Raw genomic sequence first — 15,112 nt, 5'->3', positions numbered from 1 at the left:
CAGACCTACCACTGATATTACTGCTTCTATCACCACCGTGGCCCCTGGAGACAGCCTTTTTAGCTGCTAGTCACTGTACTCTTCACCCAGAGCTATATTTGTACATACAGATATTGGCTCATACAGCAGATTATTCATGTATTAAACTGTCATGATGTTTCAATTTCTTCCAACTGTTAAAAGGACCTGCCAAATTTAAACTGCAGCTCACCACAGTAACTCTCAAAATAGGTAGGAAAATCCCTTCATGCCATTAGCACTGAGTAACATGGCCTCATTTAACTAATGAAAATGCATTAAGAAAAAAGAATTTCACTCTACTGTGCTTCAACAATCTAAGACTTTCAGTAAAGGAGTACAGGCAAAATGCACCCATTATTTCTACAGCATCCACGCCAGAAGACGATCTGTAGGCAAAGAAAATAACATATCTATTTGAAGTTATCAGATTGAATATGCAGCATTGGCAATGGTACTGTCTCTTTTATGATTAAAAGAAAATGAAGGTCCTAGAGTGGAGTTTTGAAATGAACTCCAAGGTTTGAAGTAATCACAAGTATCCTAAAATACTTAATAGAGCCATAACATACGACTATGGATAGGGCACCGAAGTTCATATTCTGACAAATTTTCAGGTAAAAAACCATGACTTTATCTGCTCTATTACAGAGCTGCACAACAGCAGTGGACGGGAACTAAACCTAATAAGCAAAGCACTTAATGGAAAAAAGTAAACCAGCACCTCTTTAGGCAGGCCATGACAACTGCTGGTTTGCAACACTAAGAAATCACACAGTGAAGACTGACACCCAGACCATCCTTTAGCACTCAAACACAAAAAAACTTTAGCTTTGCTTTAGTTTTCTCTTCCAGTACATGACCAGGTCAGTCTGGTGTGTCACTGCAATGTTGCAGTCCTTCATGGTTAGATCCAGGAGAAGGGACTAAAGATAAGTTTCAATTTCATATCAAGAGGATTTTTCCTCAAGTGAAAACAAACAAGAAGTACTCAGGATGTGCTTTCATAAATTACTGTTTCTGCATAAACCACAAGTAACATATTAAGCACCATAATTCAATTTTTCTGTCTGCCCAAACACCAGTCACTTTTATTCACGGCACTGCATAAAAGAACAAGTGGTCTGGCAGCTGGCAATTATTTTCTTAGCTTTCCCCATCACTACAGATCCAGTAAAACCAGAGACCAGAGCTCAACTGTAGAGTTTAATACTTCTGGAGCTGTAAGGAAATTGTTTTTCCACCGAAGTCAGATGCTCAAACCAGAATCATCTGATCTCTCCTTACTGGACTGAATTTTTTTAATTTTTTGGAGGGCAGAAGAAGGGAGAAAAGTGAGGCTTTTAAAATACAATCTAACTGTAAGATACAACAGTAGAGAATTTGTTTCCCTTTTCTGAAAGAATCTGGAAAGCTGATCACTCCACACCACTTCAACAAGAAAATGCTATACTGGAGCAGAAGAAATGGGGAAAATAAAATTAAATGACAGAGGTCATAGCTGCCTATTTTATGCTGTAAATATTACAAGCCAAAAAATAAGCATTCCAATATAATCATTAGAAACATATAATAAATATTTGTGCTACAAATACCCATGCACAACAGCACACACTGATAACAAAACATTCATTAATTCACATAGTTAATCATGTATTATTTATGGTTCTTTCTGCACTGAGTCCTCACTGAAGCAAATTTCTATTTTGATCGCAGAAAGTATTGCAAAATATTTTGCTTACTGCAAATCCATCATCTGCAACAGTGGTGTTAGCATTTTAAATGAAGTAGAAATAGATATAGCTTAGCTCAATAGTTTAAATTTGTATCATACCTTGTGAGGCAAAAAATCTAGGTATGTCTGTCCACATCACCAGCTAATATTAGTTCAGATCTGCAATTGTATTTATTAGCTCACTGCTTTTTAGCTGTAAGACTGCATAACATTATGATTTCAACTTATATTTTTACATTACAGAAAAATGGTGTTCTCTTAAATTGACATAAAGTACAGAAGAGTTCTATATGAACACACAGAAGTTCCCCTCCAGCACCAAGCATTCCTGCTTTTTTGAAGGGTTTATTAAAGAATAAAAAAACCCCAACATAACAAAAACAAAACCCAAAAAACATTATTATATAACCAGGTTACCAAGCATTTTGCCATTTTCATGGTCAGGCAAATGAAAAATAGTTTGTCTTCAGATCCCTCAAACTGCCTAACTGCAGCACAGACACTGAAAAATCAGCTCTTCTTCAAAATCTAAATTGTGCGTGACATGGATTATTTAGAAAAACCCTTCTATCTTTAGAAATACATATATGAAAATACATCTTCATTTTTGAAGCACATCAAAAACACAATTCTCTTGGATCCTTCCAGCAAATATATGAGTGTGACACCCAAAAAAGGCACAGCTTCTGTTATTGGGATCTTCTCTTTTTCATCTCACCCCTACTCAGCAAACAGACGAGGAACTCTGCTCCTTATGACTTGACTTTTCACTGACTTCCCATGCAAGTGCATGAAAAAGGAGAGTCTCTATTTGCTGCTACAAGTGGATAAACATAAAGATAAAAACATCTAATCAAGGACTTTAAAACAAACCATTTGATGTGTCTGTCAGTGAAAAGACAAGGAACAGCCCGCTTTCTTACAAAGCTCCCTGCAGCAGCCCTTTCACACATAGGTAAGGTTCTGCTAAAGGTTCTGGTTTTGGTTTTAATTTCTTGCCAGCAAGGATATAAAATCATATAAAGATACATATTATTTTTTAAAATCTTGTTAGAAAATGGGGATTTTTGGAAATACTCCACTGCAGACTTCATACATTCTTCTGGATAAAAACAAAGTGCAAATGACCCTGATAAAAATAGGTAAGAGGGTGCTACATTCTCATGTTGCCAGACTTGGATGAAAGTGTCTCAAAAATGACCAAATGAATAAAAATTGCTGATTAAATGTTGCTATCTGCCGCATAAATCACATCTAAATTTGCAAATTACCCATTAGTCATGCAAATAGCTTTACTCTAGTCACAGCTTCAGGCTAATTTTAGGTTTTCTTCCCTGGTTTCCATTAATTTCACCAACGCTAATATGGAAAATACAAAGAATTTTATAAATGGATCATAAATGTATTACCATTATACACTCTATACCTTCTATAAGCACTTCACAGCTTAGATTTTACCACATTCCTCAACAAAACCCCAACATATCTTTGTATTTTCCAAAATGCTTATGTATTACAAGACAATATAATTTTCCCAGCTTCCTAGTGCAAAAATAGCACATAACAGTAAAATGTCAGTTCAATGTCAAAAAGCAAAAGGGTAATTTTTGTTACCTTATGGTAACAAGATAACAAGCTTCAATTGCTGCAAATTAGTTGCTCCACTTTCCATTTACTTGCTCCACAGCTCTCTTCCACTAAAAATGCTCACAGAGAAAAGTATCCTAGATTAGCTGGTGCACAGTTATCTGTAAGCTCATGATAACTTGTCCTTGGTGTTTGTATTTCAGATTCTATTTGGTGCTTACATCCAAGGCTTATTTCAAAACTGACATATCAATCCATCTTATACATATGTGCACATTTTTGTGTCACTTATCACACATTAGGACTTGGAAGTCTGGGAAAAACCAAAATTAAACGAAAATCAGACTATGCGTGATACACCAAGGGGTTTTTTTGTATTTTGCCTTTTTTTTTAAATAGAATTTCTCTACAATAAAAATTTACAAAGCAATCTCATTCTTACTTTAGCTATTACAGAGCATACAATGTTGAGGGGACAATGTTAAAAAATAAATCTTTTAAAAATCCTGAGTCATGTGAGTTAAATACAGTGCAAGCATTACAATTATAAGAACAAAACAAAATTCTTTTGTCACACTATATACTTGCTCTTTCATAGGAAGGTTTCAGACATTATTATACAGTGAAGCTTGTGGCCAAAAAAATTTAGAATTGCCATGAACTGCCTTTTTGACATTGATCAAAGGATAATAAACTATTTCCCAAGTCCTTCCCTTCCAATCCATCACATTTTAAACTCAGATGCACTGTCTACTATGTGCAGAAATGACCTCATGACACAATGAAAATAATACTTATTCTTTATAAGAATGCATTTTTAGATATAAAGTGTGGAAAATTGAGGAAGGTTTTGGCTAGAACTGGAAATCTCTCTAAACATTAAATCATTACATTCTTACCAGCTGCACTTCTCCAAAAGCCCCTCTTCCAATCACCTTTACAACATCATAGTCTTCAGCTTTCATTTGTAAAGCTCGGATTTTTTCCACAATCTTCTCATCTAAAACAAATCAAATAGAAGTTGTGATAATGGATGTATTAACAGAATACAAGAATTTTCTCTATAATTTTTCATTTAGAGTAAAAATAAGCTATTTGCATTTAAATGCTCAGAGTTTTCTTGATAATTCTTGAAATCTGCAGTCACTCTAAATATCCCCTTTCATTATTCTTTGGAAACCATTAACCCTCTACCTTTAGCTGTAACAACTGAAATGTCTTTTGGATTTTGCTGATTCTCATTTCACACCTCTAATAATCACTCAAAAGCTCCCAAGAAGACTCTGGCAATGAAGAGAGGCAGAGATGCCTGTTGTGCAGAGGTAGAGGACTTGGTACACACAAAACCAGTGCAGCTGCGACCTGCTCCTACACACCTGGAGGGTTCAACAGCAGTCAAATGGCAACCTTCATGTACAACTACGGATCACGCAAAGACATGACTTCAGACCCACTCATTCATTCCATCCGATACATTGATTCAAGTTTACCTATGTGTATGTAACTGCTGGCCATCTCAAAGTGCTTTTTGGTGTTCACTACACTTCTTAAAATGATGTCTACAATGCTCTGTTCAAGTATTCTCTGGTATAATGTTCTGCAGATAAGCTCTGGCTGTCAGTATGTGTCTTGTTGGCACTTGTGAGAATCCATAAGGGAAACCAGCGAAATTCTGACCTCTGACAAATTCTAAAAACACACAAAGTCCTAGACTCTTTAATTTTGCAAATGAAGCATGCTATGAATGCATTCCTGGCTAAATGCATTTTTTAAGTCTATTCTTATTACAAGGACAAAAGATAATGGAAGCAATGAATGGAATCCATAATACGGGAGGTAATCTTTCTTAGGCATGGCAAGCTCCCCGCACACACTGAGAAGAACCAAAACAAAGCAACCAGGTGGCTGGAGCAAGAACTCTACCAGAGTAGAGCATGAAATTGTATGAAAAGCTGTGGATGCTTATATTCAGAGAGGAGTAGAGGTGTATATTGTGAGATCCCTGTTTAGGGTCAAATACCATGGAATTTGATCCCTAGAAAGGCATGAAAGAGGATCTCAGATCTGAATACAGGAGGAAAAAAGGATCAGAGATACAGTTAATCCAGTACGACATTAAAGATGACATAGTCCGAGGAAGTTAATGATAATGAACATCTAGTAAATAGCTTAACCATCCCTACATATTTACAACGAGCAGCTTGGCAGGCTACAAACAATCCAGGAGATGCCTGACTATCAAGAACATTTATTTTGTTCCAAGCAAGCAGTAAGCCAAATCAGGGAGGTGCTCTGGTCTATTATTCACAAACAAGAATGATCTGGCCCAGGAAGACAAAGTCTATTGGAGCCTTAGCTGAAGCAACTGTGGTGGAACTTAAGACTCTTAACAGAAATGAGGAAGAAAAATAGCAGACCTTGGACTTCAGAAGAACAGACTACAGCTTGATTGGGAAACTCACTGGCAGGATCCTGTGGAAAGCTGCTGTGAAGGGCAGAGGAGTGGGTTGATCTTCAAAGATGACATGTTCATAGCACAAGAACAGTCTGTTCTAGTTAGCTAGAAATTGAACAGGAATGGCAGGGGGGAGCCAGTCCAGCTAAATGGACAACCTCTGCCTCAAGTCAAGCACAAAAGGCAAAGGTTTGGACCATGGAAGCAGAGATGTCCCAAACGGGTATGAGTGATCCAGCAGGAATGTCTCAAACAAGCAAAGACAGAATTGGGAAAGCCAAGCTTGGCTGGAATTGAAACTAGCCAGGGTTATGAAGGGCAATGAGAGTCTTTATAAATACACTGACAATAAAAGAAAGAATGAGGCAAATATGGGCCTGCTGCTCTCAGTGAGATAGGGGATCTAGTGCCATGGACATGGAGAAGATCAAGGTACTCAATGATCTTTTTTGCCTCAGACTTCACACTCAAGCTCTGCTCACAGGCCTCCCAGTTCCTCAAAGGCAATAGTTGAGTGTGGAGCAGCAAACTATTGCAGTAGGGGAAGTTAGAGTTAAGGACCAATAAACCAACTTGACGTACATCAGGTCATGAGACAGGATGCATCCAAGTATGTTGAACAAGCCAGTAAACACCATTGTCAGCCTGTTCTCTATCACCTTTGAAAGGTCATGACAACTTGGGGAGGCTCCTGATTACTGATAAAGGGCAGATGTCATGTCCGTTCTCTACAAGGGTAACAACGAGGATTCAGAAAGCTACAGGCTGGACCAGCAGAGTGACCACACTGCCTGCAACAAGCACAGAGCAAATCCTTCTGGAATCCGCTTCCAAACAGAAAGGATAAGAACGGTCAGAATGGATCTAAAATGGACAAACTGTGTTTGATTAACCTGATTTCCTTCTATGACAAGATGTCTGTCTTGGTGCACAAGGGGAGAGCAGTACATACATCCTTTCCTATACTGCAGCATGACTTTCAACACAGCATCCCAAAGCATCTTTGTAGCCAAACAACGCCAACGTGGATTGCACAGAGAAGTTACCAGGTGAGTGGAATACTTGCTGGAGTCACAGTCGGTGGTTTTAAGTTCAAAGCTGATACACTGGAGGGCAGGGCAGCTTTTAGGAGTGACCCAGACAGGATGAATAAATGAGCTGACAGGAAGCTCAAAGAGTTCAACAACAGCACGTGCAGAGTCCTGGAGCTGGGATGCAACATCACACGACAGTATAGGATGGCACTTTGAGAAAGAGGACCTGACAGCCTTGGTGGACAATAAGCCAAGCAAAGAGGAACAAGCAGCCAGCCTTTGCACTGACTGTGTACAAGTCTGCATGGGTAAATCCATAGCCAGTAGGTTGAGGGAAGTGGGAAGTAGATTTCCTCCTCTATTTGTCACTTTTGAAACCATATCTGGAATGCTATGTCTAACTTTGGGGTCCTCAGTGCGTGAAAAATATCAAAGCATTCGCCAGCTTTATGGAAGTCCACCAGGATGCTTCACGTGGTATTCATAGAGAAGCTGAGAGAACTGAATTGTTCAACTTAGGATGAACAAATGGTTGGCCTCAACAGAAGCTGAAATGAGGCTTTACTTTTAAGGGGTGCAAAGTGAAAGGACAAGAGTCAACACAAGTTGAAACACTGGAAATTCTACTTTGTAGGAAAAGAATACCAAGAATTGGGGAATGGAGCAGATTGCCCAGTAGAGCTACAAAACCTCTGTCTTTGGAAATTTTCAAAATTCAACTGCCCAAGGACCTGGATGATGTAATATAACATCAGAAATGGTTTGACTTTGAGCAGAGTTGGACCACTTGACCTCCAGTGATTCTTCCTAACCTGTGGAATACAAAAATGCAATTCAAACTTTCTTCTTCTGTGGAAAAGATTAAATGTGACAGGGAAGGGAGGAGATTAATGTTAATAATGAGGCAATAGTCTGCTAGTAAAGTTGTAAGGACAGAGGCAATTAAAACCTCAAAAAGTAAATACATTTGTGACATTCAGTGTACCAGTAAGACTGAAGTAAGTCAGAGTGTGAATCAGGAAAGCTTAGACAGGAAGCATAGGACAGCAACAGTGCTTCACCCACACCAAGTTTATTATTTTGTTAATAATGTGAACTAATTTTGCAGATTGAGAAGGGAAGACTGTGCTTGGAAGCTTATTTAACTGCAGCTCTGGCACAAGACAAATAATAATAAATGTAAATTCACAGGAAGCAGCAGTAGAGAAGGAACATCAGCAAATTTCAAGGCAGAGAGAATGTGCAACTACATATTTGAACACAATATTACATCTCATGACGGAGAGGAATCACATGAATTTATTTTCAAATGTTTCTAAGATGTTACAAATACCTTCAGATGTGTGAAATGAGATGGCAAGTATTTCAACACATTGAAAAACTAGTGTGTAGTTTTACATAGCTCTGATCAGAAACTCAAGAGAATATTTCTGTGTTCAAAACAGAATGCAGAAACTACAAACCACGCTACTACAGCTCCAGTGAAACTCTTTAAGCATTAAACATTGTGATTAAGCAATGAAAAACCCATAATGTAATATATGAAGCAACCAACAGAGGAGTTCCCACTTTTATCAGCCCTGTGAAATGCTGAGAATGGAGAAATCCTACTTTCTTAGCTAAGAGATAGGATAGAATAGGATAGAATAGTATAGAGCCCTGTCAGTTGGAAGGGACACACAGCTACCATCAGTCCAACCACCCAACCACTTAGGGCTCACCAACAGTTAAACATGTTGTTAAGGACATTGTCCAAATGCCTCTTAAACACTGACAGGCTTGGGGCATTGACCGTCTCTCTGTGAAGCCTGTTCCAGTGTTTGACCACCCACTTGGTAAAGAAATGCTTCCTAAAGTCCAGTCTAAACCTCCCCTGGTGCAGCTTTGAACCATTCCCACATGTCCTGTCACTGGATACCAGAGAGGAGACCTTCCTCTCCACTTCGCCCCTCTTTAGAGAGCAATGAAGTCACCCCTCTCAACCCCTTTAACTAAGATTTAATAATCTTAGTTAAAAACAGTATCATCTAGGGATGCAAGTGTTGTGAAGGTATCAGTTACATAGATGGATTGTCTATTTTGGCATAAAATTTTACAGATATGGAACAGATAATCAATGCATGGAACTAATCTGAAACAAAAAAACTGGGGTGCAAGAAGGCAAGTTTAGATTAACCCTGAAGCCCTGTCATAATTGCAACCCATGCTGGATCATATGATGTAGTTCACATATCACATAACATGATCTAATTCAAGGTGCAAGAGACCTTTCCAAGAGTAGCCTTTTAGTAGAGTTCTGAATTTTTGGAAGATTTCACACAGGTAAGTTTGCAAATTTGTGGTATCTGTATGCACAGATACCACAGTTTGCATCTTACAGCCTCATAAATTTGCAAAAGAACAAAGCCCAGCAGCAGAAAAATGTTATGTTTAAAGGAAGGAATCAGATGGACTCCTCAGACCCAGAATATAATGGAATCTGATAAAAATATTGTGACATTTGAGTAGAAGTCCTAAACGTGAGAATATCACCACCTATGATTCAGTTTTCTTCTTTAACACAGGAAGGACAGGGAATGCTGGATACCAAGAGTGTTTAAAGACAGTTTTTGATTTACTGTTTAAAAATGGCACTATAATCTTTAAACAAATGAAGTTTCACTTTCTGAAAGGGCAGAGTGTTTGGATCAGTCACTGACAGCTGGCAGTAAGAATGTGGCTGAAGGTTGCAAATGCTTGTGCAAAAACAGAAAAAATACCTGACTAGCAGAGTAAAGGGGGATGGGGAGGAAGAGAAAACCACACTTTTCTGCTTTTTAAAGTAAAAAAAAAAAAAAAAAGAAGTTCATATGAAGGTTATTTTCTTTAAATAAAAGAATGTGCATCAAGCAGTCCTGGGTTGTGTATATATGATGAATAAAAATGCAAGGGGATGCAATTTTACCCCACAGGTCAGGCACAGTCAGTCAGTGAGTGCTGCTGTGGAGCTCCTTAAGTCAAAAGCTACTGCCCTAGGCACAAGTCCAGCCAGAAGTTAAACTGAAGTACAGCCAGGAAGTGCTGCAATCCCACACCCAACCAAAACCAAACAGAAAGCACAACAGAAAGACTGAAGTCATTAGGTGTGCATACATAATATCTGGTCAAAGGTGTGTGAAGAATAGGAAGCTGTTGCAGACCTTGCAGAAGCAGCAGAACCTAGAAGGCACAGCTTCAGACGGGGTAGTGCTTCCACGCCCCAGAGAAAAGAGGTGGACACGAAGTATTTTGACTTGCACAGACAAAAAGAGCAGAAGACTGGGAAACAGAAAGCAGCAGCCCTCTAGCTTGCAGAGAACAGATTCCTTAATGAAAATAAGCCTGATGGCAGGACTGAATTGCTTTGTATCTACTGAGTACCTAAATGGAAAAGTGGTTAATAACACCGACATATAACTTGTTTATACATCTGAGACATTCTGTGTTAAACACTATGGCTTCCGTGCTCTTCTTGGGAAAGTTGTTTATTTGATACGTCTCCCATCCCTACTCTTACTAGAACAATGTCATTAAGAACAGAACTGGAGTCCAACCTGCTGAGGCAACAGCAAAGACCTGGCAAGGAGTGCTCTAAGAGAAGCCAAGAGAAAACCAGAGTAGCGATTAGCTCCTTAACTCAATGTGAGTTCTGCCGTGCACTACATTTCTAAGAGTCTTCTTGGCATGTGACACTTCATCAGTGTGGCTGGCAGGAAGCAGGGAGCACAAAGAGCTACAGCCATGGCAGGCACTCACACCACACCAGATAACACATTTCTGTTGGTGGCCGCACGGTTGGCACATGATTCAGCAGCTTCAAGCGACACAACGAAATGCAAGCAAAGGAACCAGGACTGTTAATTTTGCAAGAAATTACCCTTAGCAGATAAAACTTCCAAGTAAGCAGTGTCTGCTTGGAGAGTAAAATGGTCAAAGCAACTTTCTAGGAAGTTTATTCAGGGGGTCAGTAAAGCTGCTGCACAAATGTCACATCTGCACTAAAAGTTCCTTCTACTGTAAATACGTCCATTGCCATTACACTCTGCAAGTCTGCCAACCTACAAAATATCAGCAAATCATTTCAACAACACAGGTTTCTAGTTCTTGAGTGATGCTGGATAATGCACAGGAAGTCACTGATCCACTGAGGGAGTCAAGACTTCTGGATTGTACCAGGCCTGTTGATGGCACCACTCCCTGCACTGCTGCTTGGATTACTCAAAATCCATTCTTTGTGCCCTTCTATTCCTGATGATAAGATTATAAATGATCAAATATTTTCAACTGTTGCTTAAATCTGTTATTTAATTATTTAACTTTCTGCTCCCAGAAGTTATAGCAGCCAACAGGCTAAGTAGCACCTGAAAGGGAGACTACCAAAAAAGGCACAAGCCACCAAGACATGATTCAACACTTGACAAATCTCAGATGACAGAAAAAGTGACTTAGAAGAATTTACTCAACCTATTGCCTTGGTCTAGATGATAGAAGAGGAAAAGAAACCACCAAGAAAGATTTGTTACACCAAGTCCATGCTGGAAAACTCACCCTTCTTTTCTAAAACAAGCAAACTAGTTTTTGCTCTCAGAGGACTATGAGATTCCTCTCATTGTTTCAGGAATTAAATATTGTGTTATGCTTTCCCTTCCATGAATACTCTAAAAGAACACAGCAATTTATCCAGAATCCCAACAGTTGATTAAAACAACATAAAAGACTGAAAAGGAAAGGTTGTATTATATAAGATACTTAATGTGCCTCTTACAACAAATACAGGCTCCACTTGGGGTCAATACCTCAGAGAAAGTGGTAAGAAATCAGAATAGTAAGGGAAAGCAGGCAATGAAAGAATTTCTTGCATATTAAACAAGTGAAGAAGCTGCTTCAGCAAAGTGGTCACAGAAACAGGATACATCAAACTCCTATAGTATGGGAAATTAATAAACTGCCTTTGTGAAATGAGTTGAAACATCCGAGTTTCAGCTTGAAACTATGAGTTGAGCTGAACATCAATCAATGTCTCAGTTGAGGTGCACACTATTTCATTTTTAAACTAAAATAAGCTATTAATAAAACATTAACCTTAATAGCAATGACTTGACGTAGGTTGGAAGTAGGGTGCACACAAACCCCTGGGAATATGGTAGGAAAAAAAAAAATTCTTTCTCAAAATGTTATTGTGGAAGAATTAAGTGATTAAACTGACCGAAACTGTGATGATTATTTAGCATTCTCCACAACTTTTGAAGACTTGTGCAATATGGATTAAAACAATCGCAATGACTTCACCTCAGCTGCTTTACTGTGCACCCCACTGCTAACTCATGGGATGGCCCTGCCATCTCTCTGGGGTTGCCTTCAGGAAGCCCTGAGGAAGGATGCAGGCTCCAGGCCCCTGGCACAGACTGCTCATCAGCGTCTGTCAGAACCTTTTGACAGCAGTTCTCATCTAGGCATTTGCTACAGTTCTTCAGATGCTGAGAAAAATCACAAGCGACAAGAACTCACTGTTCCCTAACCTAAGAGAGCAACAACTTACAGTTCCATAAATTCCTAACACAATTCCCAACTCTTCTTCCAAGCCCAAGGTAGCAAGAGGCTTCAGCAAGCCTGTGTAATGCTCTTTCCACTGATCCTTGCTACCCTCAGAACAGTTTCCAGGAAGACATGAGCTATGGGTTCAGCAACTTCATATGGCATAAAATCGCAAAGCCAATAAGAACCCAGTTGTTGCCCCATTTTTTCCTGCACCCCAGCAGCTTGTTTTGTACTGGTAAAGTATCAGTAAAGTGAAATGAAAATCAGAAACTGGTCTGCTTTTCTTTTGCCTGACTAGTTTTAACAAAAAGAAAAAACAAACCGCCCCACTCTTTGCTTTAATTCTGCTCAGTTCCCCAATCTGGTACATAGCAAACCACACAAACACCTGTGTTGGAAAGGACTTTGAAAGACATCACTGCCAGGACTGATTCTTTCCACTGCAATGCCAATAAATTACTATCCTCAAATGTTTACCAGATTCTCAGTTCAGAATTATTTTTTTAAGTGTAAATCACAGAAGATATGGAGCATTATCTTTCATTCTCTCCCAGGCAGTATGGAAACCTGAGAGAAGTTACATGGGTGATTCTTAAGAGAGATGCACTGACACACGATCTATGAGCCAAAATAGTCTGGTCTTACATGCTTTTTTTTTGAAGTTCAACAGGTGAGGATGAAGTACACCTTTGAAAACTCTTTGAAAACTACTATGAATTTTTTGGTAACATGTCTCAGAATTTTTTTAATTAGTATTTGGCTATTTCAATTGTATACTGTCAGCTCATTTAACTAAAAAAGGTAATAATAAAATTGTGAAGGAAAGTATATTTCCATGTTTCTGCCATTGCTGGTAGCCTGTAGGCCACATCAGATACTTAATAATATTTAAAATAACGACTGGAGGGAACATAGAGGAGGAGAAGAAGCAACAGCCTTCAAAAAAGGGCAGACAGACAGCAAGAATGTTCAGGGGCTGCACAAAACAAACACCAAACAAACAAACCAATCCAACCTGTTCACAAGGTTAAATTATTTTCCCACAGTAATGTAAAAGTGAATCTGAACAGCTCATAGAAGTTACCGATAAATGTTATTTCTGTCATTTTCACTGGGTTTTCCCCTTACTTTACACATACAGCACTTAGTTGCAGGTAACAAAGATACTTAAAATACTGATTCAAACCCTTTCTTTCACAAATATCAGCTTGAATTCCTTTGAACTCAAACTGAGAATAATCCCAAAGTATGCTTCTACTTCCTAATCTGCTGTTTCTTATTTACTGTATTTTAAGTGATTTCTCCAAGTGAGACTTTACTGGCAACTGTAAAGCTGTATGTTCATCTACAGGGCTCTGCCAAACCTCACAGAGAAGCACTGAATTCCAAACAAAAGAACTCACCACAAATTACTACACAGGCCACCATTTAACTGAGGAGCATGAGTGGATATTTCAAGGAGTCCCAGGACAACAGAGAGCAGAAATACACCTCTTACAAGTAAAGAATCTAAAAACGAGTTGCTGATAAGACTGCATCTGCAGGAACCTTAACTTATGCAAAAGAAAAAGCTTTTTAAAAAAATATGGATCTCAAAATAAGCTCCCACAAAGCATAGCTGTTCCAAGAAGGCCTACTCACTGCAACTTACATTTTAAACAAATGGCTCACTATTTTTACAAGAAAAATATTCTGCTTATATACATGGATAGAAATCACTTTGAAAAGACAAAATACATCTACTCTGATGTACAGTCTTTCATTTCCATATGCTCAATGAACTCCAAGATCCTGTCTACAATTAATTTGAGGAGAATCACACACATCTATGCAAAGGTGCAAAAATGCACCAACATATTTTAAGGTACAACCTTAGTTTTAGTTTTTAGTTTTAAAAACCCACAGAAGGCTGTGGGTTAGATCAAGTATGACTATATAAACAATGTTGACATTTTGTGTAATGAATTCCTGAGGAATAATAACTTGGATATGCGATATGCTTAGCAAATTATATAGCTACACATACGTAAGATAAAAAAAATAACATAAAAGGATTTTTCCAACTGTATTTAAGAAAACAAAAATCTACAGCTTGTATTTTTCAACATTATTTTCAGTAATATAATAACTCCCCAAAATGAAACTTCTTTCTGTAACAAATGGTCCTCCAAAGCCTTCTGAATATAGAAGCTCAGAGTTATAAAAATCAGTACAATGACCATCAGTAAAGCATTTCTGACCACTCAGCTTCCTATGACTGAGATCACAACTATGTCATTGTTCAAGGGCCACTTGCAACTTACATCTATTTAAGAAATTATCAATGTTCTTGTTCTTCCTCAGTGCTGGATAATCCAGATCAAGGACCAAAGAATTCAAGCCGTCCTGAAAAAAAAAATAAAAACAAGTTAATTGAGTTCTAAAATCTTAATTAACAACTTCACTAAAACTACTACACTGAGACTGATTATATATTATTCAAGCATGCATTACATTCCTAGTAGGCAAATCAAACAAGCTCTCAAGTATGTTTATAAACCAGCAGAGGAGCTAACACACACTGACTGGCTCCAAGTTCTATAAACAGTACAGCTATATTACCACTGATTAGTGGCACTGGGACTTAAACTGGAATAGTAGTTTTAATCTTACTCATTAAACACTGATTTAAGATACTGAGTTCAGTCAGTCCATTTTTCCTATTTTCGTTCACAAGGATTTCGTTAC

At 38.4% G+C, this 15,112-nt stretch overlaps 1 protein-coding gene across 2 annotated transcripts in view; it reads right to left on the bottom strand.

Annotated features, from left to right (window-relative positions):
* The window catches only part of ROCK2 (Rho associated coiled-coil containing protein kinase 2), a 107,169-nt gene that overhangs the window by 51,387 nt on the left and 40,670 nt on the right, over window positions 1-15,112 (bottom strand). For both annotated transcript variants that reach the window (XM_051778256.1, XM_051778257.1), the window contains exons 2-3: window positions 14,689-14,770; window positions 4,240-4,340 (exon numbers count right to left, since the gene is read on the bottom strand). In XM_051778256.1, the coding sequence (XP_051634216.1) occupies window positions 4,240-4,340; window positions 14,689-14,770 (183 nt within the window). The remainder of the gene's footprint in view (window positions 1-4,239; window positions 4,341-14,688; window positions 14,771-15,112) is intronic.

This window comes from Manacus candei, unplaced genomic scaffold (assembly GCF_025592945.1).
Source record: "Manacus candei isolate 608988 ecotype Guabito, Panama unplaced genomic scaffold, ASM2559294v1 h1tg000011l, whole genome shotgun sequence".
In the NCBI taxonomy this organism is placed as follows: domain Eukaryota; kingdom Metazoa; phylum Chordata; class Aves; order Passeriformes; family Pipridae; genus Manacus; species Manacus candei.
Note: the sequence above shows the minus strand (reverse complement) of the source record. Positions and strands in the feature narration are given on the sequence as shown.